The sequence below is a fragment of the Trachinotus anak genome, unplaced genomic scaffold, assembly GCF_046630095.1.
Source record: "Trachinotus anak isolate AG129_WGS33_773 ecotype Australia unplaced genomic scaffold, CSIRO_AGI_Tana_v1 ptg000010l, whole genome shotgun sequence".
In the NCBI taxonomy this organism is placed as follows: Eukaryota; Metazoa; Chordata; class Actinopteri; order Carangiformes; family Carangidae; genus Trachinotus; species Trachinotus anak.
In genome coordinates, this window is record NW_027273861.1 from 15,469,699 (window position 1) to 15,493,258 (window position 23,560).

Genomic DNA, 23,560 nt, shown 5'->3' on the forward strand with positions numbered 1-23,560 from the left:
TTTTGTCGACACACAAATTTATGCACAGGACAAACAAAAGCCTGAACACATGGCGCACGCCCACTGATCGGGACACAGTCACACAGGCAGCTTGTCATTTTGGGCTTTTGAAGAAACCTGCTCCAATCTTTTGTTTGGCTCGACGCCGGAGCTCGACCAGATGCTGCGTTTTCCTTCAGGCATGTGTATCTACACGGACACGTATGTGCATTTCTGTGTATATGTGTGTGTGGAAGAAACAGAGAGAGTGAGGCAATGTATGAGACAGCATGTGTATGTACACATGCACACACTGCTGAACTTGGCTGCGGTGCGTGGCTGTCTGGTGTTGCTTGATGATCAGAGTGTGGGAGAGTCCAGACTTCTCTTAGAGGGGAGTGTTTTTTTTCTTAAACCAAAGACTGAAGGCTGGAAACTCCATGAATTTTTTGTTTTCCTGGTTATTTTTTCTCCTCTTCTCGGTTCTCCTCTGTTAATTTGAACAGTTGTCAGTGTAATTTGTTAAGTCACAAAACAAGTCTTAACTGTAGATTGATTATGTACGTCTAATTAACAGTATTACCAGTTGCTGTCAGTATAATAAAGCTTTCGTTAAGGATAAGACCAGCAAAATCTTATTGTCAACTGAAATCAACAATGAACTGGCAAACAAGCTAATAGTAAAAGGCTTTGATGAGTGATCACGTTTTTCTGCGATTTCAGATTCTTATATGGTTGGCTTGAAAATACAACAGTAGCCACCACTGTTGTCCAAAACCCATTAAAACACATGAATGAGCCACATTGTTGCACTGCGTGACATTTTCCTTCATTACCATGGACACAGGTGCTGTGGTTTACTCATATCCGATTACACACACCCGATCCTGCCACAGTAATACCAAAGGTGTTAATCCACAACTGAAAATGGTCTCAGACAAATCCACCATTTACTTCTGTTGGAGTAAAGTTTGCTAAAACCTACAATGATGAGGTTCTATGAAATTATTTATCAGATTTTTTTTACAATTAAAACTGTATGTGTTGGGTTGTGGCTGAGTGCCACAAACAGGGTAGTGAAGTTGGAAACTGTTGAGAGACGGATTTAAACATTGTTGGCTTTGGTCTTTTCTCTGTCTGAGAATAAGAAAAGTATAAAATAATGGCAACTTTTTTATTCGTCAAGCATTGAATGTAATTTTCTTTGTGTATTTGTGTACAGGTGTGTATAAGGATACATTTTTGTATTAGAGCTAATAACATGACTAAATGCCCCTCCGCTGTGCCAATCAGGTCACATGAAGATGGAAGTAGTGGCTGATAGGCAGGCAAGGAGAGAGTAGACGACAGACAAACAGGAAGACCTAAAGTGGGCAAAGAGAAATAAAGACAGATGGCTGAGAGAGAGAACTGCTGTGAGCTCCAACCTGCATGCTCAGTTTGACCTACTTTACTTTCCCCTCTCTCTCTCTTTTTGTTTTTGTTTCTGCATCTCCTACTTTTTGCCCCATTCTCCACGATCCCCTTTCATGTAGCACAAGGAATCAATAAGGGCAGTAAGTCTATAGAGAGGGACTCCCACCAGACACCACCACTGATTCATATCTTTCCATCTCATCCTGTCCTTCAGAGCTGAACAGGCCACTCTCCTTCTCCACATCTCACTGTCAGTGCCTTGGCTAGCCAACCATGCACTTTGTCTTTCATCTTCACTGAGGCAATCTAACAATCTTTTTTTTTAATGAAAGCTATATTAAGTTTGGCGCCACTGCAGAGAACTTAATAAGGGTCTCTCCCACGAGGGAAGCCATCATTAGGCCATATGTGATTGAAAGGATGAACATTGTATTGCTGAGATGTTTTCAGCATGAGGTCATTGTGTCTGATTTGTGAAGTGCATTTACCAAGATTATGCCACAGTTTTGCTGGCAAACAGGAGTGCAGCAAGGAGGCCAGGTGATCGCTGAAGCCAGGGACATATTGTTCTCATTTTGTTCAAACATAATTTGTTTGCATGCAACATCTCTCAAACAGGGTGTGAGTACTCAGCCTTATTTTCACAGTTCCCAGTTCATTTCTAGAGTGACTTATTGTCATGGGGTGACTGTTATTGACGACCACGCTACCATTAGGTGCCTATACTGTCGATGGAGACAAAAACCATCACTGTTCAGCCCACCATCAACGCCTTGTTAAAGTATGGGAATGTGCTTTCAGTATGTCTGTCCATAGCATAGACTAAATACATTGCAGTCATTCCAATGCTATTGCTAAATTCCTGCTTATGTGTGGATGTGTTTTGCAGTTTAATCTTAGCAGGTTAAATAGGATAATGCCTGCAGTCCCGTGCTCTGACGTGATCCGTTATGCTGCTACCAACTCTCATATTGTTCCTCTTAAGTCCTGGTAAAAGCTACTACTTGTAAACGCTCCTCTTTGTAAGCTGATTGTTGATCCGAAGAATAAACACTTGAAACAAATTAACTGGGAGTATGTGTTTAAAGGTCCAGTGAGTCATCTCTCAAAATGATCCTGTAATGCAGTGCCAGTTTTTTTTTTCCCACATCAATTCCTCCATTTGTTGTTTGAATTAAATTACCAAAGAAAAAAAGGACCAGTTAGTTAATTAGATATTACAGGAAATATGCCTTCTCCCAAAAGAAGTAATTGCCCATCTATGTGCTTAATCTGGTTTCATTTAGTGCTGCACCAGATGAATCACTGTTGTATTATTTAATCCTTAAAGTATTCAATCAGCCACTGACTAACAAGGGGTACATGCCCCTGTCCTTCCACAGACTACCGGACTGGGCCATGTTTCACCCAGGTGAACAACCAGATGTGTCAGGGCCAGCTCAGTGGAATCGTCTGCACCAAAACCCTCTGCTGCGCAACCATTGGCCGAGCATGGGGCCACCCCTGTGAGCAGTGTCCCGCCCAGCCACACCCCTGCAGACGAGGCTTCATCCCCAACATCCGCACGGGAGCCTGCCAAGGTCAGTTTGAAACACATACCACATACTCTCTGTCTCTTTCTAGCACACACACCTGGCCACACAGTCAAACACACATACGCAGCCACAATAAACACTGTAGCCATTACTTTATCCGTCATCATCTCAGCTGCATTCCCCCCCCATAACATCCTCAAACTAGTGTTAACATCATTGCGGGGTGTTTACATGTACACAGTAGTCCGGATACAAGCTTGTATTTCCTGATAAGATCTCATGCAGCAGAACCTACGTACATGTGTCTCGATCCACTGCCAAAACACTAAATATGTTTAGGTGTTGCAGTATTTAAGTGTCAGTATGTGTTATATGTATCTGTTCATCACATATGAGTTTATCCTCATCCTGTGTAAACCACATATGTAGCATACACAATAGATTCTGTCATGTAATGATATAAGAATTATGTTTGAATAAGGACTTATTGTAACAGAAATATTTTCCACGGTTTCTTGTTTAAAGGGCACTCTGATACCTGTTACATGTCAAAGATACTTTACTAGACTACTAGGACTGGTATATAGACTGTAAAAACAGTTGCGTAATGCCCCCTGTGGCTCAGGAGGAACATTGTCAAGTACAAAATTACTTATTTTCTCCAAACTTTAAACAGAAAGCCAGTGAAATATGCTATTGGGTTATCTTATTGAGTTACAGTGGGACTTCATTCAAATTAGGAAATCTCTACCTCTGTTGACCATTGTTTTTTAAATCATCTGTTCCAAGGCCTCTAACTTTGTGGACATGTAATTCTAAATTGCTGGCATACCCCCGTAAAGCATCTGCTGTTTATTAGACACAGTATTCACTCACACTATTCATCATACTTTATTATTCTCTAACAAATACAGTATAGACTTCATATAATGAGGCAACTTAGGCTAAGAGAACAAGGCAAATATGAACAGAGATTCACCCTTTTTCATCAACATTCATCCTGCTGTTGTCCCAGAACCCCGTCAGACCAGGGCAGACTCTTTCTGCATGCCTCTCTAATAACCTGTGGCCCCGACCAGACTAAGCAATAAGACCGCATCAATATATGACACATGTGGAGGTCATGTCCTTTGTTAAATGAGTCCAGCCAGGCTCTTTGTTGCCTCCATTCACTTGGACACACCCACCAGCACCCTAGGCAGACTGTGATGGTCGATGTCTAGCTGAAGCCGTCACAGAGGGAGACTGTTTTTGTATGAGGTCTTTTTAATGCTTATAGCACCTGGCTGCCCTTCAACAGTATCACAGCTAAGGACAATGAATTCATGTATTTATTCTGGGAACTTGGGGATTGTAGCAAACTCAAGTATTGTTTACGTTTACAATAGGAAGTTACACGTGGTGGGCTTCTAACTATTCCTGGTGGACTTATCAAAAGGTCATATATGCAAGGACAGATGTAGCCTTGAACAATATAATTTTTGTTTACATGGTGCACATGAAAAAGGCTTCATGTGCTATTAGAAAAGTTATACAAATTCAGTTTATTCCTAACTTTTTGAAAATTCAATTTGTTCTCAAGAGTTGTGTGTTTTAATACTGAAGATAGTTAGGTCCAATAGCTTGGGGCTGGAAAATTAACTTTATGTACTGAACAATTATTAATGCACATATGTCTAGGGAATAGATGGACATATGTTATAGCAAATCAAGGGATGTAACACAGTTTTCCATAATCCTATGATCCACCCAGTTATATGTATGAGTCTGGATACATTATTTATGAGGGTAAATCAAAAAGGTAATACATCTGGGATCAGTAACTGGTTTGTATTTAGCTCCACAACTTCCTTTTCTTTGGATGTGGCTGCCAGGCTGCTCATATGTTCGAAGTATGCCAGTGTGAGAGACCAGAGATCACTCATCTCTCTGTGACTCACATACCTCCTTTCTTACTCTCTTTTTCATTGTCTGTGCTTTCTTCTCCCTCTGAATCTCTGTTTCTGTCTTTTCTCCCTTTTCCTTAACTCCCCACTCTCTCTCTCTCTCTCTCACACACACACACACACACACCTAATCGCCAGCAAGCCTGGAGCAATGTCTTGCTGGCAGCAGTACAAAGAACACATGACCATGAATCCAAATGTAAGGATTCCACTCCAGGCTCCACATCAGGATGTTGGCCAGTAGTTGCTTTCTTTCTCTCTCCCAGCCTTTGGCATAGAGAGTTCCTCCACATTAGACAGTATTTTCAGCCTTTCTTTGGTGAAAGGATTAGAGATTGAGTGTTTTCAGATGATTAATGCCGATATGTGTGGCTGTGTGTGCTTGAGCATGCAGGTGTGTAAATAAGTTCAGGAATTTTTGTTTTTGTGGTGCGTAGCTTGCACATTCACAATGCCTGGATTCTGCTCAGTGACTGATGCTGAGGTGAATATAAACCCACTGTGTGTGCGTGTGTGTGTGAGTACAGCATTTTACAGGAACCCGCCCACTGACATATTCCCAATACTGGTAAAAGTGACTCACATTGAATGCTGGGAAAAACATACATTTAAAAAGTAATTTCCCATTCAAACAAGAATTAAAGTGGGTCTTTCCGGAGAGGTAGAGGTATTAGACATCACAGCTGGCGCCATTTTCTCATTTTTACTTCATTCTCTTTGCAAGAAAGTAGACAAGGAGAACAAAGAACAGTGTTTAACATCAGAATATGTGCCAGAAACATGCTCTAAAATGTGCTTTAAGCATATCAGTATACTGCATATCGTGTGAAGTTATTTTTTCAAATTTTTGGTGTATTAAAAAATGTGGCCAGAAACTGAGGCCAGAAACTATCAACTTTTGCTCTTATCTGCTTTTGTTTCTAATGACTGATTTCTGTGTCTTCCTTCCCTCAGATGTGGACGAGTGTCAGGCAGTGCCAGGACTGTGTGCTGGAGGCAACTGCATCAACACTGTGGGATCTTACGAGTGTAAATGTCCTGCCGGTCACCGTCAGAGCGAAACCAGCCACAAATGTGAAGGTGAGTCTGATTGAAAAATTATTTAACACCAAGAGATGTTCTACATTTAAGTAAGAAACATTCATTATGAGGACCAGAGGTGTTATGGTCACTAGATTAAAAAGCAGGGAGTTTGGTACAATTAAGTCTCCATTATGGGAAACATCTGCCTTACTAAAAAAGGTACTGTTTTCCTGCTCTGCTTAAGATCCGAAGCCAATCTCTCAAGTTCTTATACAGAAGGAAAAAGCAGTGGTTAAAGCGGTGAATGCATCTGATATACGTACTCCTTAGGGCCCAACTACGATTTATAAATCATATTTTAATGTGTGAATCCTGATGACAAATGCCCATCAGTTTTTTAAGTTAGCAAACAGAAAACATCACTAAATTAACTGATATGAAGCAAAGAAAAGCTACAAACTTCATTATTAACTGAGGTAATGATTTAAAATTTAGATTTTGAATTGACAAAGTGTTGCAAAATATATTAGCCTTACTTGAGTGCAGAAAACCTGAGTATGTTAACTTGTTGCCAAAAGAGTTGATCAGAAGTTAAATTAGATTTTGTGGAGTTAATGGTCAGACAGTCATGGACCGTGCACTTTACGATAACTGTGGGTTTGCTCGGATCAGTTGACAAATCTCTGAGGGCTTTTAAAAATTGACGACATGTTCAGAGTTTAAGAGGTCTGGACATGTGCACATAAACGTACGCGTATACATGAAGGCACACGTACACAGCAGAGGGGACTCACATTACAATGTGTTGATTGGATGGAATTTAAACAATGCCCAGGCTAAACAGTCTGATAGTTAGCCAGGCAGGGTTTGTGACTCTTGGACTGAAGCCAATGTGTTCTTAGTCTTCAGGGATGATTACAGAAAGCTCTTAAACTGTTGCACTGGCTATCATAGTGTCACCTATATTCTCCTTTTATGAACATGTAGCATGGCTAAGAGCTGCATCAGATATAGGAAAAATACAGCTATCATTTGCTGGAAACTGGCGGCTCCACCTTCAGATTCATGAGAAGCAATTACTGCAACACACACAAGAAGTGATTTATGGCTCAGTGAATGAAGGAGGAAACAGAGAGGCTGACTACGTCCCGCTTTCAGTTGTGGTTCTGGGTGAATGCCACCTCGGTTCAGGACTTACTGTAAGGAGAGAATGAGCACTTCCAGAGATGCTGGGCGCTGCTAACAGAGATCTGGGCGTGGATGTTGTAGCCACATTCCAGCTGGTGTCATACAGCATAGAGAGAGTTGAGCCGTTATACTACAGACCACTGAAGGACACCCTGAGACAAGCGGAAACACAGGACTCTCTCAGGATTAGAAAGTCCCGTAAATTCCCTGGTCAACAATTTTTTCTAGATTCAATACTTCACTTTATTGAGCAAAACCTTCTACTGATGATTATGTGATAATTGATGAAAAAGGGGGGGGGGGGGGGGGGGGGGGGTATCCCATGCACTCTGCCTCTTTCCACTACTTCATATACAGTGTTAGCTTTGTTTTCTTCAGCAAAGGTAATCGTGGTCACAACAGTAGTGGAGCTGTGTCCAATTATTGTTCTCATATGTGATTAATCGCGTTTTCAAATGAATTGTTTAATCTATAAAATGTCAGAACAAGTGACAAATGTCATTTACAATTTCTCATAATGGAGGATGAGACTCAAAATCCTCATTTTGTCTGAAACACAATTATATGAACCAAAGGAAAGCGGCAAATCTGCACATTTTAGAAACTGGAACCAGCAAAGTCAGAAGTTTTTGCTTAATAAACTAAGTGAACTATTTACTCAGTTATTGAAATTGTTGATTGACTAACAGACTGGACTTGTCAGTATTAAAACAAGACAACACGAGCAGTGAGTTGCTTAATATAATTTCTCCATGCTATGAAATATTTCACAAGTATCAACATACATATGAAAATGTTTTTTCCTTACTTGTGTTACAAGTAATTAAATTTTTTACATTTGTCATAAAAAGGCACTTACACGACCAGAAACTGTAGCTGAGCTTATAATGTGAAATACGATCGGTAAACCACTTTTATTACTTTTCCATTGTTCAGTCCAGCAAATAGATCTTAGTTATATGAATCGTTTGCATTAATTAGTATGTTTTCTCAGAAAAGTTGAGAAACTGCATACATTTCAGCTCTAGTGCTGATTTGTTGACACCAGGATTTGTTGCACTATTAAGTCATTTGACCCATGCAGAGTGAGAAGAGAAAGAGTTCAGTGTTTGTAAAGCTCGTAAAAACAAAAGAACAGTTGTGACGTGTATCTGAAGTCATGGATCTGCAGGAAACCCGTGTTTAGTGAAATCTCGCAAACAATCAGCACAGGTCCTCTGGGGAAAGGTTTTATTGAAATGCCCTTCTAGCTAACGCACAAACAGCCTCACTGAGAGCTTTCACAGTGAAATTAGTGAGCTTTTGGAGTAGTTAAGATAAAGTGCAGTTAAGATATCCTGGGTGTCTGATTGTTTTTGGGCACAACAAGGCACCTGGTTTTATGGCCGGCTTTTAGATCAGACTGTGCTTAACAGTCTCTCCTTTTTTCCCCCCTCTCCTCCTCCTCTTTCTGCTTTTTGTGCTTCTCCTTCCATTTTCCTTCCATAAATATAGTCCTTTGGCTGAAAACCAGCTGTTAGCGTTGAACAAAGAAACACTTACAGCATCTGGGAGACTTTCTCATTACACACACACAGACCTCCCCGTTGCTCCGACACTTGTGGATTCTCACGCACTCACGCTGTACAAACACACTCACAGACAGTTTCACACACCAGAGACACTGGCTAAATTACACCCATGCATTATCAAAAAATTTTTTTTGACATATTGATGAGTGTTAAAGATATGTACACGCAATTACACACATACATTGCAGATTTGATGGCCCCGTCACAAACATTTATCCAGGTGACACACGTTTCCCTTCACACACGCAGTCGGCCCCACAGCGCTATTTCTGTGTGCAGCGTAATGTCTGGTATGCTGTTGTCGCTGCTGACACAAGGTTTATTTGGCTGGGCTTTTACAGCCTCACCTAGCCCCTCCGCCACTGCTGTCAGACAGGAGTCAGCAGGGGAAGAACAGCCTCTTAGCTTCCCAGGGATTACTAAGCGCTACTATACACATCCGCAGTAAGACACAGACACATACACACAGAACAACACGCATGGATATAACTTACACCCTCTTTACTCCTAGAAAGACAAACACTAACACACCCTTTACTTTTCCAACTGAACGCACGCATGCACACACACACACACACACACACACACACACACTCTACCACATGCACCACGTCTGCACTTATTCTGTAATTATGTCCCACAGTGGTGCAGCAATTACGTATGCGTATAAATAAGCGTGACACATCATAAAAACCCAATACCTTCTGGAACTTCACTTTGGGCTCCCCCGTCATGGAGCAATGAGGCCCCCTCTCACTGAATAATACAACTTAATGCCGTGATAATGTGTACCACACCAAGGTGGGCCCTGCCAAGTACTGTGCCCAGGTACTCTCACATGTTGTAGACATTTTTGTGAGTCAGAGAATGGCACACGTAAATCAAGTCAGCTTGTTCACTTTAACCTGTTGTGTTGCTCTATTCCTTTTAGTATGGACACTGATTTCATTTCATTGTAGATTGCAAGTGAATATGTGCATCAGTTGCTGCAGTTAGGATCTTACCTTGGAAAGTGCGGATATTTTCTTCCCTCACTGAGCTTCACAGTTTACTTTATCAGATTGTTCCTGTCATTTACATGTCACAGCTCTCAAGCTGAGGTTTTGCCTGAACAGATTACACCAGAAGTGAAGTAGTTTCATTTTGGTAGACTGCAGATCCATTTGGTTTTGTTTAATTTTCCCAAAGGGAGAAACTGCTGCTCCACTGCAATAAAGTTTTACAGCAGTGTGCTACTGCATCTCTCCAAACAAAGAAACTTTGAACAATATTGAACGATTTTTTGAAGGCCTGAGTACTTGACAGATGTGTTCTGTGACTCTCTGTGTTTCAGATATTGATGAATGCAGCACCATCCCCGGTGTCTGTGATGGGGGAGAATGCACCAACACTGCTGGTAGCTACGTCTGCACCTGTCCACGAGGCTACATCTCCAGCACAGATGGCTCCAGATGTGTGGGTGAGTATTGCACACATTACCAGCATTTCTCTCTCTCATTTGTGTGTTTCCTCACCCCCTGGCTCGCTAAAAGCTTCGCATCTGGCCGGTAACTTCCCTCCCTGCATCACTGGTTCCTGTGAGTGGGGATATGATGAGTCAAGTTGGCCCGCGGACCTGTGGTCACCATGTGCAGACAAACACACTTGCATGCATTTGGCCTTGACAGCATTAACCTACTCTAATGTTAGTGCTCCTATGACTCATTCACACACGCTGACACACATAGTGCATACCTAACTGACATGTCCCATGAAACACTACCAGGTGTTAATGTATTCCTGAAATCCTCAGCCCTCGTGGCAGCCACAGTGAAACACAACCAGGTGTTAATATATTATTTCAAGATTTAGAACTACACCGGACAGCTCAGGGTCTTTCTGTTTCACCCTATCCCCTCCAGTGAAAATACATGTTTCCCCTAAGCTCCATCTTTCATTATACATTTTATTCTCCCTATTTAAGCCGTTTTGTAGATTTAATGCGAACCGTTCCCCATCATCTGCAGAAAATAATGAGCTGCTCTGTTTGTGTTTTGGAAAAAAGTGCAAGACTTGAGAATATTTAAATTCCCAGTTCCCAAGTCCCAGGTTCACATGTGCCCACTTATGCACGTACATAAACAGGGTGGGGGCCGCTCTCACAGGTAGTGGAAGAGCTTGCCTGAAGCTTTCTAACCTTCAGGATAACAGGCATATGATGTTGTTTAAAGGGAAAGAGGGCAGAAAAAAAAGATGACATCACAAACGCCAACAAGCTGGTATGCGTCTGCAGGGATTTAGCCACAGCAGGTATTTAGCCATCGGTGAGTGCAGGTACTTATGTTTGATAAGGCCCTGTTGGCAGGTGGCGATCCAGTTCACCCTAAAGGTGCTGGATAATGTTGAGTCAGGGCTCTGTGCAGGCCAGTCAAGTTCTTCTAAGCCAAAATTTGGAAACCCAGGGCTGTCTCCATACTTTCATCCCATGCACTCTATATATAGGCACTGGATATGAGGAAGAAAAAGGCATGGGAACGCAAATAAGTAATGAGAGGAAAATGCAAAAAAATGAGTTAAAAGTAAAAAGTACAATAAGCAAATGAAACAGACAACATATAGAAGGAGAGGAGGAAAGAGATTAAAGATGCATACTACTCAAATGATCTGGATTGTATTTTCCTAAACAAACAGGTGGAGCATTGGCAAGAGGAGTGAAAGATAGTCAGGCTCATCAGGAATAAAGAGCTAGCTGGCAGCCTGGTGTGCCTGTGTTGAAGAAAGTGAATCGCACATTGAGGCAGTCTTCCAATCACCCTAACCCAAAAGTTCTCCATCTGTCTGTCTTTATGCGTGTCCACATTTTTCTTTTTTCTCCCTCTCCACTGCCGTCCCCTTTCTTCTTCTTTTGTCTGAAGTGATATATCATTCTTTTGCTGTATTTCTCTCTTTCTCAATCTATCTTTCTTCTGTGAAAAGCATGGATCACACCAAAGCTCATTCCCTCAGCTAACAGCTCAGTGATTTACAGTGGAGTGGCTCTCTGTTTACTCTGGAACTGTGCACATTTCTATCTCCGTTCGGACATTTTCTCTTGCTCTGTCTTCTCGTGCTCTGGTTATTTCCCCCTCTTTTTTAACTGTTTATCTTCAAAACTGAAGCATTCTCGCACTCTCATCCTCATTATCTATCTTACCATATCCTCTTGGCCCCTTTTTTTTCCTCCCTTTTTCTCCCATCTGGATCCTGCACCTCGCTTCCCTCAGTTGTGGTTTCCAGTTGCTCTTTTGCAGTCTACCGAAGGGAAAGAGAAAAAGAGAGAGCAAATAAAACAGGTGCCAGACATAACCCCCATATATCCTTCCTCTGTCTCTGTCCCTCTTCCAAAATGGACCAGATTGAAAGGAGACAGAGGCAGAGATAAGTAAACCCAAACAAAACCAGACTAGACTGGGTCAGGTCATATTCCAGACCAGTGATCCAAAGTCACACTTACACACAAACCCGGGGCTTGGAAAAAGAGACATAATAAACTCTGCTTGTTTCCTCTTCACGTGACTGACACTCTTTGATGAAATTTTCCATACTGTCTTATCTCTTCATGTTTTTTTGTTGTTTTTTTATTGTGGTCAGAACATAAAGTGAATAAAACAGAGTAAATTGTTTATATAGGGCTGATTTCCTGTGTGTTTGCCCTCATGTTTTACATATAGGATGTATGTTCTGGTCTGGAGGCTATACTGTGTAACTCTAGGTGTGTTGCCCTGTGTTGTACTGTACTGTGGTGAAGTAGGCCAGTGGGAGCTGTTGGAGGGCCTGACAGTAATCAGAGCCTAATGCCCTGTCACACGGTGGAAGCTTGAAAAAAACACAAGACCTGTCCAGTCAGTCTGTAAAAACACCTCACCAAATGAAAGCATATGCTTGTGTAGTGGAGCAATAGTGGTGAGCAAACCACGGTCTGGATCCAATTTAAGTCATCATCATCCTCATCAGCAAACCCCCCCCCCCCAACACCCAGACCCTTCTCGTCCATCATACCTCCAGCTCAGTCATTCCTATGGGATGTTTTGGGTGTTGCATTTATGTGTATTTGTGTACGTGTGTGCGTGTGTGTATTTGTACACTAATGTGTGTGTGCCTGTGGATATGTAAGGGAATGCATATCTGTCTGTGTGAGTACAAGTGAACATGTGTGTGTGTGTGTGTGTGTACTGTACTCTGTGTGCTCCCAGACACAGCGCAGCCCCTCATGTTCTATCTAATTGGCAAGAATTGCTCCACATGGAACTGATTAATTCCAGACTGCTGGCTCATTAGTGAGTTAATCGACTTGTGCTCCTCCCTAAACCCCCACCCCCCTCCCCCCCTTAGTCTGCTTTTCCCATTTCCCAAACTTTTTTTCCTGTAGATTCACTTGAAATTCTTCTACAAATATGTTGTCCTCATGCATCCTCTCAATCTTGCATTTTTCTTTCACTTGGTATTTTTCCTAAATACCCAGAAACCCCCCTGTCTCCCACTCCATTTACTCTTCACACATGATCTTTGAACCCCAGGCCCCTCTCCTGCCCCACTGACCCTGACCTGGCAAACTGTAACAAATAAGACCCCTTTTTTGGAGGCCCTTCAGATGCCTGCAGTTAGTCGAGACCTCGGGCAACCTTTCCCACTGCTAACCCATAAAGAAGCTTCCTCCTCAGCCACCATAGAGAGGGCAGGACTGCCTTTTAATGTATTCCACTGCTGATTTGAGAGGGGCTATTGCCTCTGACTAACGTTTTTACCTTCCTGTCAAGGGTAACATAATACCAGGCTCAGAAGCACTGTTTCACTGCCCTTTTTGGTTAAAAGTTTCAAATTTGTTGCACTTCTGACCATCAGTGATGTCACACTGTAGTGACATGCCCTTACATACACACTCTTACATCAGTGCAGCAAGGTGCAAAGTTAAACCTCTGGAGGATTTTCAGTGTGTGAAGTCGCTGTTTAAGACTTTGTTCCAGTAACAATGTACCAAATCAATCAAAGCTGTCTAATCTAAATAACAAAATAAAATAATAAAATAATATTTTTTTTGTGGCAACTGATATACATGATGATACTGATATATTCAATTATTATACTTTACCTGTCATGATGTTTTATTTGGTCTAGTGACTCTATAAAGACCGGTGTTTATGAATTATAACTCTCAGTGTGTGTTTCCAGGCCTGCTAACTCATTTGTACTTGCATACAGTAGAAGGTTTACACCTTTGCTGATTGTTATTACACTGTTTTACCCTTAACTTTAACTCGAACATTGTTGTCCCTGAAGGGATACTTGTCATGCAGGCAGGGGAAACAGGGAGCACACACAAGCTCTAATATAAGATACATAAAACATAATAAAACATACCCAAAACATACATCAGCCTTGTGTAGCTTTTTTATTTGCCTTCAGTTCTCATCATCTTTTTTAGTTTGAACTTTTGTCGCTTGTCCAGTCCTCTCATTCTGTCCATGTCTCTCCTGCTCTTTCAGACCAGCGTGTGGGCACCTGTTTCTCTGCTCTGGCTAACGGACGCTGTGCTGCGGAGCTGAGCGGTCAGTACACCAAGATGCAGTGTTGTTGTGACACAGGACGTTGCTGGGCTTTGGGACAGATCCCTGAGATGTGCCCGGTCAGGGGCTCTGGTGAGTATACACAAAAACAAGACACTAAGGACGGAAGATACATATAAATCCCATGTTTTAGTAGTTGACAAATACCAAGTACTGACCCACCAACATCAGTGTTGTTGCAAACAAAAAGATGAATATGATCATAAAACTAAGACAAAACATCCATCACCTTCTTCCTGTGCTAAACAAAAACTGGCAGTCCCCACAATAGATTGTCTATGATTTGGCATGAGCAAAGGCAGTAAATAAAGCCAAGACAGCATAAATGGGTCTCAAGCCAAATGAATTTAACACACTAATACTAAACTGGACAAGACAGACTGACATTGTTAGAGAGAGGCTGCTTTGAGTTTGTGTGAGTGTGCATATGACATGAGAGGCCAGAGCATCCACTCAGACTGATGAGCATGATGTCATGAGCACAAACCAAACAGAGAAAGATGGAAAAGATTTGTGTAAAGATAATGACCCATCATCTCCTCAGTCAAGCTGGGATTGGGAAAGCTCATCCTCTGCGTGAGACAGTGTGATCCATAACTGATGTGTTACAGAATGTTCTGTCTCTTTCTCTGGCCCCACCAAAAGATGGGTGTGTTTGAGTTACTGCAACTCTGCAAAACATACATGCAAACAAACAAACATACTATAAATAGACACATACACCTGCCTACATACATAATTCATAAATAAAGACATACAAAAAAACATACAATAGACTTATTGTAAGTATATGCCAAAGGAGAGCAGAGCAGGTCATTATGTGCACACATTTTTCTCTTATTGCTTGGTCAGGCTTTGCTCCAGTCAAAGCATATCTGAAACCAGTAAAACTCTTACAGTAGACAGTCCACTTTGTAACAGACTTCAGCAAGAGAACATCAAAATTTACAACAAAGTGCAACGGCCTTTGTGAAATCCTCCATGTTCCAGAGTTCCAGGAAACAGTGAGCACATAAACTGTAGTGCCTCTAATGGTTAGGCTGATCTGAAGTACTTGTTCAGTCTGAATAACTGTTATGATCTCCCTGGATTGTTTAAACACAAAATCCTTCAGTGCTGATAAATATATTTGAGCTCAGTTTCATCTGGCTGGTAAGAAATGAATCATAATCTACAGCAGTCTGCATACACTGACCTGTTCCCTGTGAACTCTGTTTCTCTTGTAGACGAGTTCAGGCGTCTGTGCATTGTGGGTGTTCCCCAGGGACATGGTCTCCCTCATGGTTACCCCAACGGACACTTCCCCGGCAACGGCAACGGCTTCAACTATGGTCACAAGTTTCCCAGCCTACCCAACGGTAATGGTAACGGAGGCATCGGTGGCAACGGTGGAGGAAGCTTTGGAGGAAACGGTGGGAGCTTTGGAGGCAATGGAGGAGGACGTCTGAACCACCAACAGATAGGTGAGTCTTTAAGTCTGTTATGTGACATCATACAAAAGGGCTCATTTCTAGAGTTGGAAACTTGCAGCCCCTTGTTCTGAATAAGTTATACTGCATTGTATTGTTATTTGTCTGCTATGTTTTGGTTATCTCCCTGTGTGTATTCTCAGGCACTGTTTCTGTGAACGAATCCATTGATGTGTGCAAACATTTTACCAACCTCTGTCTTAATGGACGCTGCATTCCCACACCCACAAGCTACCGCTGTGAATGCAACATGGGCTACAGACAGGATGTTCGCGGGGAGTGTATCGGTAAGGAACATGCTCACAGGCGCTGTTTACTGCATAATGTTGCTCAGTTCTCACTCATCTCTCTGAGCCATATAGGCAGTGACTATGTGATAGTGTTACAGTTAATAGTTGGTACTGCACTGCCATCTTCTGCTGATATAGGGAACTTATACAAGTGTAGGTTGATGCCTGCAGGAGAAATCTGCTAATCTGTGGGTTGTGTTTCTTTGTGTTTGTTATGTTAACCCATTCACTCTGAAAGTTAGGACAAGTCATGGTTTTTTGTTTACTTTATTTTTCTCCCTCCAGATGTGGATGAGTGTGTGAGTAATCCATGTATCAATGGAGACTGTGTCAACACACCTGGATCGTACCACTGCAAGTGCCATGAGGGCTACCAGGGAACACCTACCAAGCAAGCCTGTATTGGTACGTCTGACTCTCAACCTGTTTTACTGCAGTCTGCAGTTTTGTATGATTTGTGTTCGAAACAAATTGATTAAGCTTTGCTGTCCTCCCCTCAGATATTGATGAGTGTATTGTGAATGGAGTAATGTGTCGCAACGGCCGCTGTGTCAACACGGAGGGAAGCTTTCAGTGTATCTGCAATGCTGGCTTTGAGCTCACTCCTGATGGAAAGAACTGCATTGGTAAGGAAGCGGCACAAGAACAGGTTGACCGTCACATGAACCTTCGCCTTTATGAACTTGACCGAATTCCTATCCTCTTGCCTCCTCCAGATCACGATGAATGTGCCACCACCAACATGTGTCTCAACGGCATGTGTATCAATGAGGACGGCAGCTTTAAGTGTATCTGCAAGCCTGGCTTTGCACTAGCACCTAATGGACGCTACTGTACCGGTATGTGTGATTTATAAAGTGCAAACACAGACCCCAAAGCTTGGGCTTCCTAACAGACTGCTTCAAAACAGCGTTGACAGATTTGGTGTTCTCTAAAATCCTGCAGACCCCTTTCTGAACCCATTTGTGCACAGTTTTGTTTCAGAAATCAGGCTTTTTGAAACATCCCCAATGTGCTATTAGGCACAGTCAAGAAAAGATAGATTAATTTTTGAGTCTCTGTTGAGAGATTTTGTCTGGAAGCTTCGAGAGTAGCTGTCATTCCATTGCGGTCACACCATAACGCAGACAGCACAGGTGCATATCCCAAATATAACACATACCAGTCTTCCCATGACCTGATTCCTCATTTCTCAGGTGTTTTAAGTTGTATGTTTATTTTTTTTAAATAGAGCATTAAAATATGAAGACACAGAAGACAATTTAGACTAATACCAATATACTAAGACTAATCTTAAGGGAGTAATTTTATTTATGACTGTTATTCAGAAAAATGATGTGTTTTTCCCTTTTATTTTGTAATGTTACTGATGAGTTAGCTGTAGGATCAGTGAAAATAGTCTTATGAACACACAAACATAACATGAATGACATGTAGTTTCATAAACGCTTTCTTTTACCTAGTGCATGTAAACATCTGGAATAATAAAAACCTCATCTCCTTTACATATTTACCCTCTCAAGTAATTTACTAATTCATATAGACCATATAGACCCTTGTGTGAACATATCTTCCTTAGTTGATGTATTAATAATCTGCCCTCTCTTCACCAGACATTGATGAGTGTCAGACACCCGGAATCTGCATGAACGGCCGCTGCATCAACTCTGAGGGCTCCTTCCGCTGCGAGTGCCCACCAGGCCTGGCTATTGATGTAGATGGCAGAGTGTGTGTGGACACACACATGAGGACCACCTGTTACGGCGCCATAAAGATGGGCACATGCTCACGTCCATTCCCCGGTGCAGTGACCAAGTCTGAGTGCTGCTGTGCCAATCCTGAACATGGCTTTGGAGAGCCATGCCAACCCTGCCCCTCCAGAAACTCAGGTAACATCTGTGATTTGCTTTAGACTGTTTATTTCAGTTCTTTATTTTGTCATTTTGTTAAAATAAAAAAAATGGAAAAATACAGCTCATTAAAGGTGGCTTCTTCTTATCTCTCAGCTGAGTTCCAGGCTGTGTGCAGCAGTGGCATTGGCATCACAGCTGATGGCAGAGGTGAGTATGTTGCTCATGTATGTGAATTTCCCACTGTGTTGTTAAGAAGCACTTGTGTCAGCATTTGTCTACATCTGCTGGATATGAATTCGCTTCTTCCAGACATCAACGAGTGTGCCCTGGATCCGGACATCTGTCAGAACGGCATTTGTGAGAACCTGAGGGGAAGCTACCGCTGTATCTGTAACATCGGCTACGAGTCTGACACCAGTGGCAGGAACTGTGTTGGTGAGTGGATTGTGTTAATGGATTTAATGACAGCCTGGTTTAAAAAGCCACACACAGTATACCAGTCAGAGCAAAGTTAGCCATGTATCTATCTTAAAGTAAATCTATATGTATCAAGTTAAAATTGCAGGATAAAGGTAACTCAGTAATGTTCATAATACAGCAGCATCTTTCTGAAATTTGCTAACATTATCTTTACTTTACCCTCCATAAGCTACTGGTCATACCAGGACAAGTAACTGTAGTAGCAAAAGCTTGGAGTGTATTGAATTGAGCAGGTGCACTCTTTAGTGTAAACTAATTCAAAATGTAATTTGTGATAGATTGTATTGTTTTTTTCTCTCAAAATCTACAGTCTTGGTTTAAAGGACAATGCTAATGGTTTGCAAATGTCCTGACAGTTTTCTTAACTGATGCATGAAACAATGATCATGTTGACCTCTTTTCTCCCTCCAGACATCAACGAGTGCCTGGTGAACCGTCTGCTCTGTGACAACGGTCTCTGCAGAAACACTCCTGGCTCCTACACCTGCTCCTGCCCTAAAGGATTTGTCTTCAAACCTGACTCAGAGACGTGCGAAGGTGAGAACACGCACACATACTCTCTGACACACAAACACACTCACATGTTTGCTCTGCTTCCCATCCACATGCATTGTTTTTACCAACAGTCAAGGTCATTGTGAGGTGACATTATTACCAGATGTGTTGCATTTAGTTTCAAGTAAACATGTGGCTCATGGAAAGAAGGCACAAAGGTTGTGTTCATAACTGCCAAATGGCGATAATGATCCATTTCAATCAGTCTCTGAGCCCCGATCTCAGGTGTTTGCTTGCACATGTTGTAGATATCAACGAATGCGAGTCCAGCCCCTGCATCAACGGAGCGTGTCGCAACGTGGCCGGGTCCTTCAACTGCGAATGCACCCACGGCAGCAAGCTGGACTCCACCAACACCATCTGCGTGGGTAAGACATCCGTCCTCCCAAATGCCTGACACAAAATTAGAGCAGCACCACAGGGTCCAAGAAACAGCTTGTGTCAGGTAATGATTGCACTTTGAGATGTGAGTGTCAATAGGAAATAATTGGTGCAAGAGTCTTTTTATCGTAAACAAACAGTGAGGTGGTTCAGGTTTCCAGGAGCCATCCAGAGACATTATTATACTCAGATGTTGGGCAAAAGAGAGATGATTTATTAGAAAAATACTTGCACGCATGGCCTTGGTTCACATGGAGATTGGTTTACTTCATAGAGATCCACCACAGATTCAGAATGACGTGTGGTATGTAAGACTCTCTTGTTGGTGGTTTGTTATTTTCGGGAAATCATCCTGAGAAAACTACATGCTAATATAGAATACAGATGTTATTGTAACTGAAAGGGAGAATGAGTCATTACGAAAATACTCATGCGTATTGCATGAGCTGGCTCTGTCAGAGGTCTTCAGATGCCTCTGGTTTGGTTTCTCTCTGTTTTATGTTTTAGAACCCATCGTTCTGCAGGGGAACAAAAAGAAAGTAAAATGTGGTTTTGTGTTTGGGTGGTGTTGTAGTTGGGGAGAAAAGGTGTCACTGTTATGACTGTATACTGTTCATCAGGAATGAGGTAACATAGGATTAAATGTAATGACACATGAGCTTTACCCAGCCTGTAGCCACAGACACAAGTTTTATGGCAGTAAAGAGATTTAAAGGTGACATGTTGTTTTTGTGGTGTTTTTGTGGTGTATTTTGTGGCCATAGTTTGACCACTAGTTGTGCTATTAAGCAAGATTTTGATGGACAGATATCTGTTTTGTTTGTATCTTGTGCTCTATTTGCACACGCACAAGGAAAAATATTCAAAGAAATTGACTTTGCAAATGTTTTATGTGGAAGGAAATACACTGAATATTAGTTTGTCAGGCTGATGCACAAAGTCTGTTTTGGTGGGAAACACTGAGAAAATTCCACAGGGCCCCTTAAATCATGTTCTCTCTGCTGTTACTTTGGCTCCACAGACAGTATGAAGAGTACTTGCTGGCTGACAATACAGGACAACCGCTGTGAGGTCAACATCAACGGAGCCACACTAAAGTCTGAGTGCTGCTCCACACTGGGAGCCGCTTGGGGCAGCCCCTGTGAACCCTGCGAGATTGGTCAGTTCAAACACACAGATACATTAATTAAATATGAATTCCTTAAGACTGACTCAGATGTTTTGAATTCAAGATTTTGTTCCAAGGCAGCATTCAGTGATTAACAGCAAAATTCGGCATGGAAAGGAGAAAGAAGCTATTCATTTCAAGAGGAAGACTAAAATTATTACTGCTTCTGAATTATGACCTATTTTTCAGTTGCTGACTTGAAGTACAATACATTAATAATCCATGAGCACTAGAATAAAGAAGCAAATAAAACATTATTTTCACATTCATTTTTGGCATTTTTGTTCAAGGAGAGAGTGCCCCATACTGTGAACATGACTGGACCACTATCGCATGTTAACTAAAGGCCAATATTTTGGCATCACATATTTTACATACACTGCTCAAGCGTAAGATATTTTTTTCACATCTCTCAATCTTCTCATGCTCCTCAGACACTGCCTGCCCTCGAGGATTTGCTCGTATGAAGGGCCTTGTCTGTGAAGGTAAGAACATTTGATAACTAATGACCTGCAGTCCTCCTTTTATCCAACACCCATGAAGTAATCTTATCTTTGTCCCTCTAACATGTTGTAATGTTTTGCCTGCAGACTTCTTTTGAAAAAGAAATTTGTTGGTGTGTTTGTTTCACCTTCACAACTGTAATCAGTTCTTAAAATTGTCTCCGTCCCCGCAGACATTAATGAGTGTGAGGTGTTCCCTGGAGTGTGTACAAACGGCCGGTGTGTGAACACCCAGGGCTCTTTCCGCTGTGAGTGTGCTGAGGGTCTCACCTTGGACAGTACTGGACGCACATGTGTGGGTAAGAGAAACTGCACAACAAAGAAAACATACATCATATCAGCTGATCAAACAGTTAATGCCAGTGGCTCTCAACATACTTCACTATGAGGCCAAAACCTAAAACAGAGGTGACTTTGTTTTGTTTTTGTTTTTTAAATTTTATAACCAACTTTTCCAGATATGCGTAGTGAGCAGTGCTTCCTGAAGTGGCACGAGGATGAGTGTGGCGAGCCAGTGCCAGGGAGATATCGTGTGGACATGTGCTGCTGTTCAGTGGGTGCTGCCTGGGGTATCGACTGTGAGGAGTGTCCCAAACCAGGCTCAGCTGAGTACAAAACCATCTGCCCCAGAGGGCACGGCTTTGCCAGCAGAGGAGATATTCTGACCGGCAGGCCACTCTACAAAGGTACAGGGATTCTCAGCTTACTGAACACACATCCATCCAGTGTGACTCACTGTAGAGAGGACTGCATGCTGCACATCTTGGTTATTAGTGGCTTAGGCCATCCACACAATCAACGCCAATTCATCTTGGTGGATTTGGATAGTGCTGTCACGTGGATGTTTATAGATATACTGTAGTATCTGTGTGATGTGAGTATTAATGACCATTGTCTGTCTCTCAGATGTGAATGAGTGCAAGGTGTTCCAGGGTCTGTGCACTTACGGAACTTGCCGAAATACCATCGGCAGCTTCAAGTGTCGCTGCAACAATGGCTTCGCTCTGACGGCTGAAGAGAGGAACTGCACAGGTATGAGAAAGGGGCAGAGGGAGTGAAACAGATTTACTATTAATGAAATATTTCTGTCACACTTACTGAGCTTTCTTTTCTTAATATCTCTGTGTTTCAGACATCGATGAGTGCCGCATCTCCCCTGACTTGTGTGGTCATGGTACCTGCGTCAACACACCCGGCAGCTTTGAGTGTGAGTGCTTTGAGGGCTATGAGAGCGGCTTCATGATGATGAAGAACTGTATGGGTAAGTTGGAAGCACATTCATACACACAAATACACAATTTCATATGAAACACTCCATTTGAATTCGTGTCCACAATGTGAAATCACACTCCCTGTTCTTTTTTTGCTCTTTTCTTTTCTTAAATTCATCTCATCCTCTTCCTGCTCCGCTTCTCCCTCCTCATCCCTCCTTCCATCTCTTCCTCTCTGCTGACAGACATTGATGAGTGTGAGAGAAACCCCCTGTTGTGTCGGGGAGGTACCTGTCTGAACACAGAGGGAAGTTATGAGTGTGAATGTCCCACCGGACACTCGCTCAGCACCGACGGCTCTGCCTGTGAAGGTTGGTCATATATCATACAGCATACACACATATTTATTCACACACAGGCTCACTGGGTGTTGTATATCACACTCAGCAAGCTAGTGCACTCGTAGCATCAGTCACGTCCTAAAAAAGTAGTTTCCATGCTTCTCTTGTTGATCTTTTTTCTTTGGCTCAAGTAATGGCTCAGACAACGTTCGAGCCTTGATGAATAATTGTAAATCCATTCTGTTATTTTTCATTACTAGTCAGAGGCACAGTATTTTTTATGTAGTGTTTAATTCTTCATATTTGTTTGATGGTTCAGATGTGAATGAGTGCCAGCTGAGTGACAACTTGTGCAAGAACGGCCAGTGTGTCAACATGCCAGGAACCTACCAGTGCACCTGTGACACAGGTTACCAGGCCACACCAGACCGACAGGGCTGTGTTGGTAAGTGCAGCACATTTTTTTTTTTTCCTGTCTGTAATTTTCAAAAGGTGCCTGTTTTCATTGAGACCTGAATGTCTTAACTGTGACTGTGACCTCCCGTTGCAGATATTGATGAATGTACCATTATGAATGGAGGTTGTGAGACCCACTGCACCAACTCAGAGGGAAGCTATGAGTGCAGCTGCAGCGAGGGCTACGCTCTCATGCCTGATCTCAGGACCTGTGCAGGTAAAAAACACACAGGACATTCACAGTATATCTGTACTCAGAACAAAGTATTATAAAAAAGTTTAACGAAAGCAACCATGTGAAAATAAACTTTAAAATATTAATGTTTTTCTGTCTGGTCTTCTACAGCATTGCCACTCTGAAATGTATTCTGTTGTTTCTATTAGATATTGATGAATGTGAGGAGACACCTGACATCTGTGATGGAGGGCAGTGTACCAACATCCCCGGGGAATATCGCTGTCTGTGTTACGATGGCTTCATGGCTTCCATGGACATGAGAACTTGTATTGGTGAGAGGAGAAACACATGCTGACACCTTTATCTTTTTTATATTTACCTATTTACATTTTGTCTTTTTGTTATTCTTTTCTTTCTGCCACATGAGTGTATTCA

General features: G+C 42.1%; 1 protein-coding gene across 1 annotated transcript in view; it reads left to right on the plus strand.

Annotated features, from left to right (window-relative positions):
- The window catches only part of fbn2b (fibrillin 2b), a 65,667-nt gene that overhangs the window by 26,744 nt on the left and 15,363 nt on the right, over positions 1–23,560 (plus strand). Inside the window, exons 7-30 of the mRNA XM_071487873.1 lie at positions 2,778–2,975; positions 5,831–5,956; positions 9,992–10,117; positions 14,160–14,312; positions 15,467–15,703; positions 15,853–15,996; positions 16,285–16,404; positions 16,500–16,625; positions 16,716–16,838; positions 17,613–17,888; positions 18,006–18,059; positions 18,162–18,287; positions 18,744–18,869; positions 19,136–19,255; positions 20,290–20,427; positions 20,871–20,921; positions 21,113–21,238; positions 21,398–21,625; positions 21,846–21,971; positions 22,072–22,200; positions 22,396–22,521; positions 22,811–22,936; positions 23,042–23,164; positions 23,332–23,457. Coding sequence (XP_071343974.1) covers positions 2,778–2,975; positions 5,831–5,956; positions 9,992–10,117; positions 14,160–14,312; positions 15,467–15,703; positions 15,853–15,996; positions 16,285–16,404; positions 16,500–16,625; positions 16,716–16,838; positions 17,613–17,888; positions 18,006–18,059; positions 18,162–18,287; positions 18,744–18,869; positions 19,136–19,255; positions 20,290–20,427; positions 20,871–20,921; positions 21,113–21,238; positions 21,398–21,625; positions 21,846–21,971; positions 22,072–22,200; positions 22,396–22,521; positions 22,811–22,936; positions 23,042–23,164; positions 23,332–23,457 — 3,354 coding nt within the window. The remainder of the gene's footprint in view (positions 1–2,777; positions 2,976–5,830; positions 5,957–9,991; positions 10,118–14,159; positions 14,313–15,466; positions 15,704–15,852; positions 15,997–16,284; positions 16,405–16,499; positions 16,626–16,715; positions 16,839–17,612; positions 17,889–18,005; positions 18,060–18,161; positions 18,288–18,743; positions 18,870–19,135; positions 19,256–20,289; positions 20,428–20,870; positions 20,922–21,112; positions 21,239–21,397; positions 21,626–21,845; positions 21,972–22,071; positions 22,201–22,395; positions 22,522–22,810; positions 22,937–23,041; positions 23,165–23,331; positions 23,458–23,560) is intronic.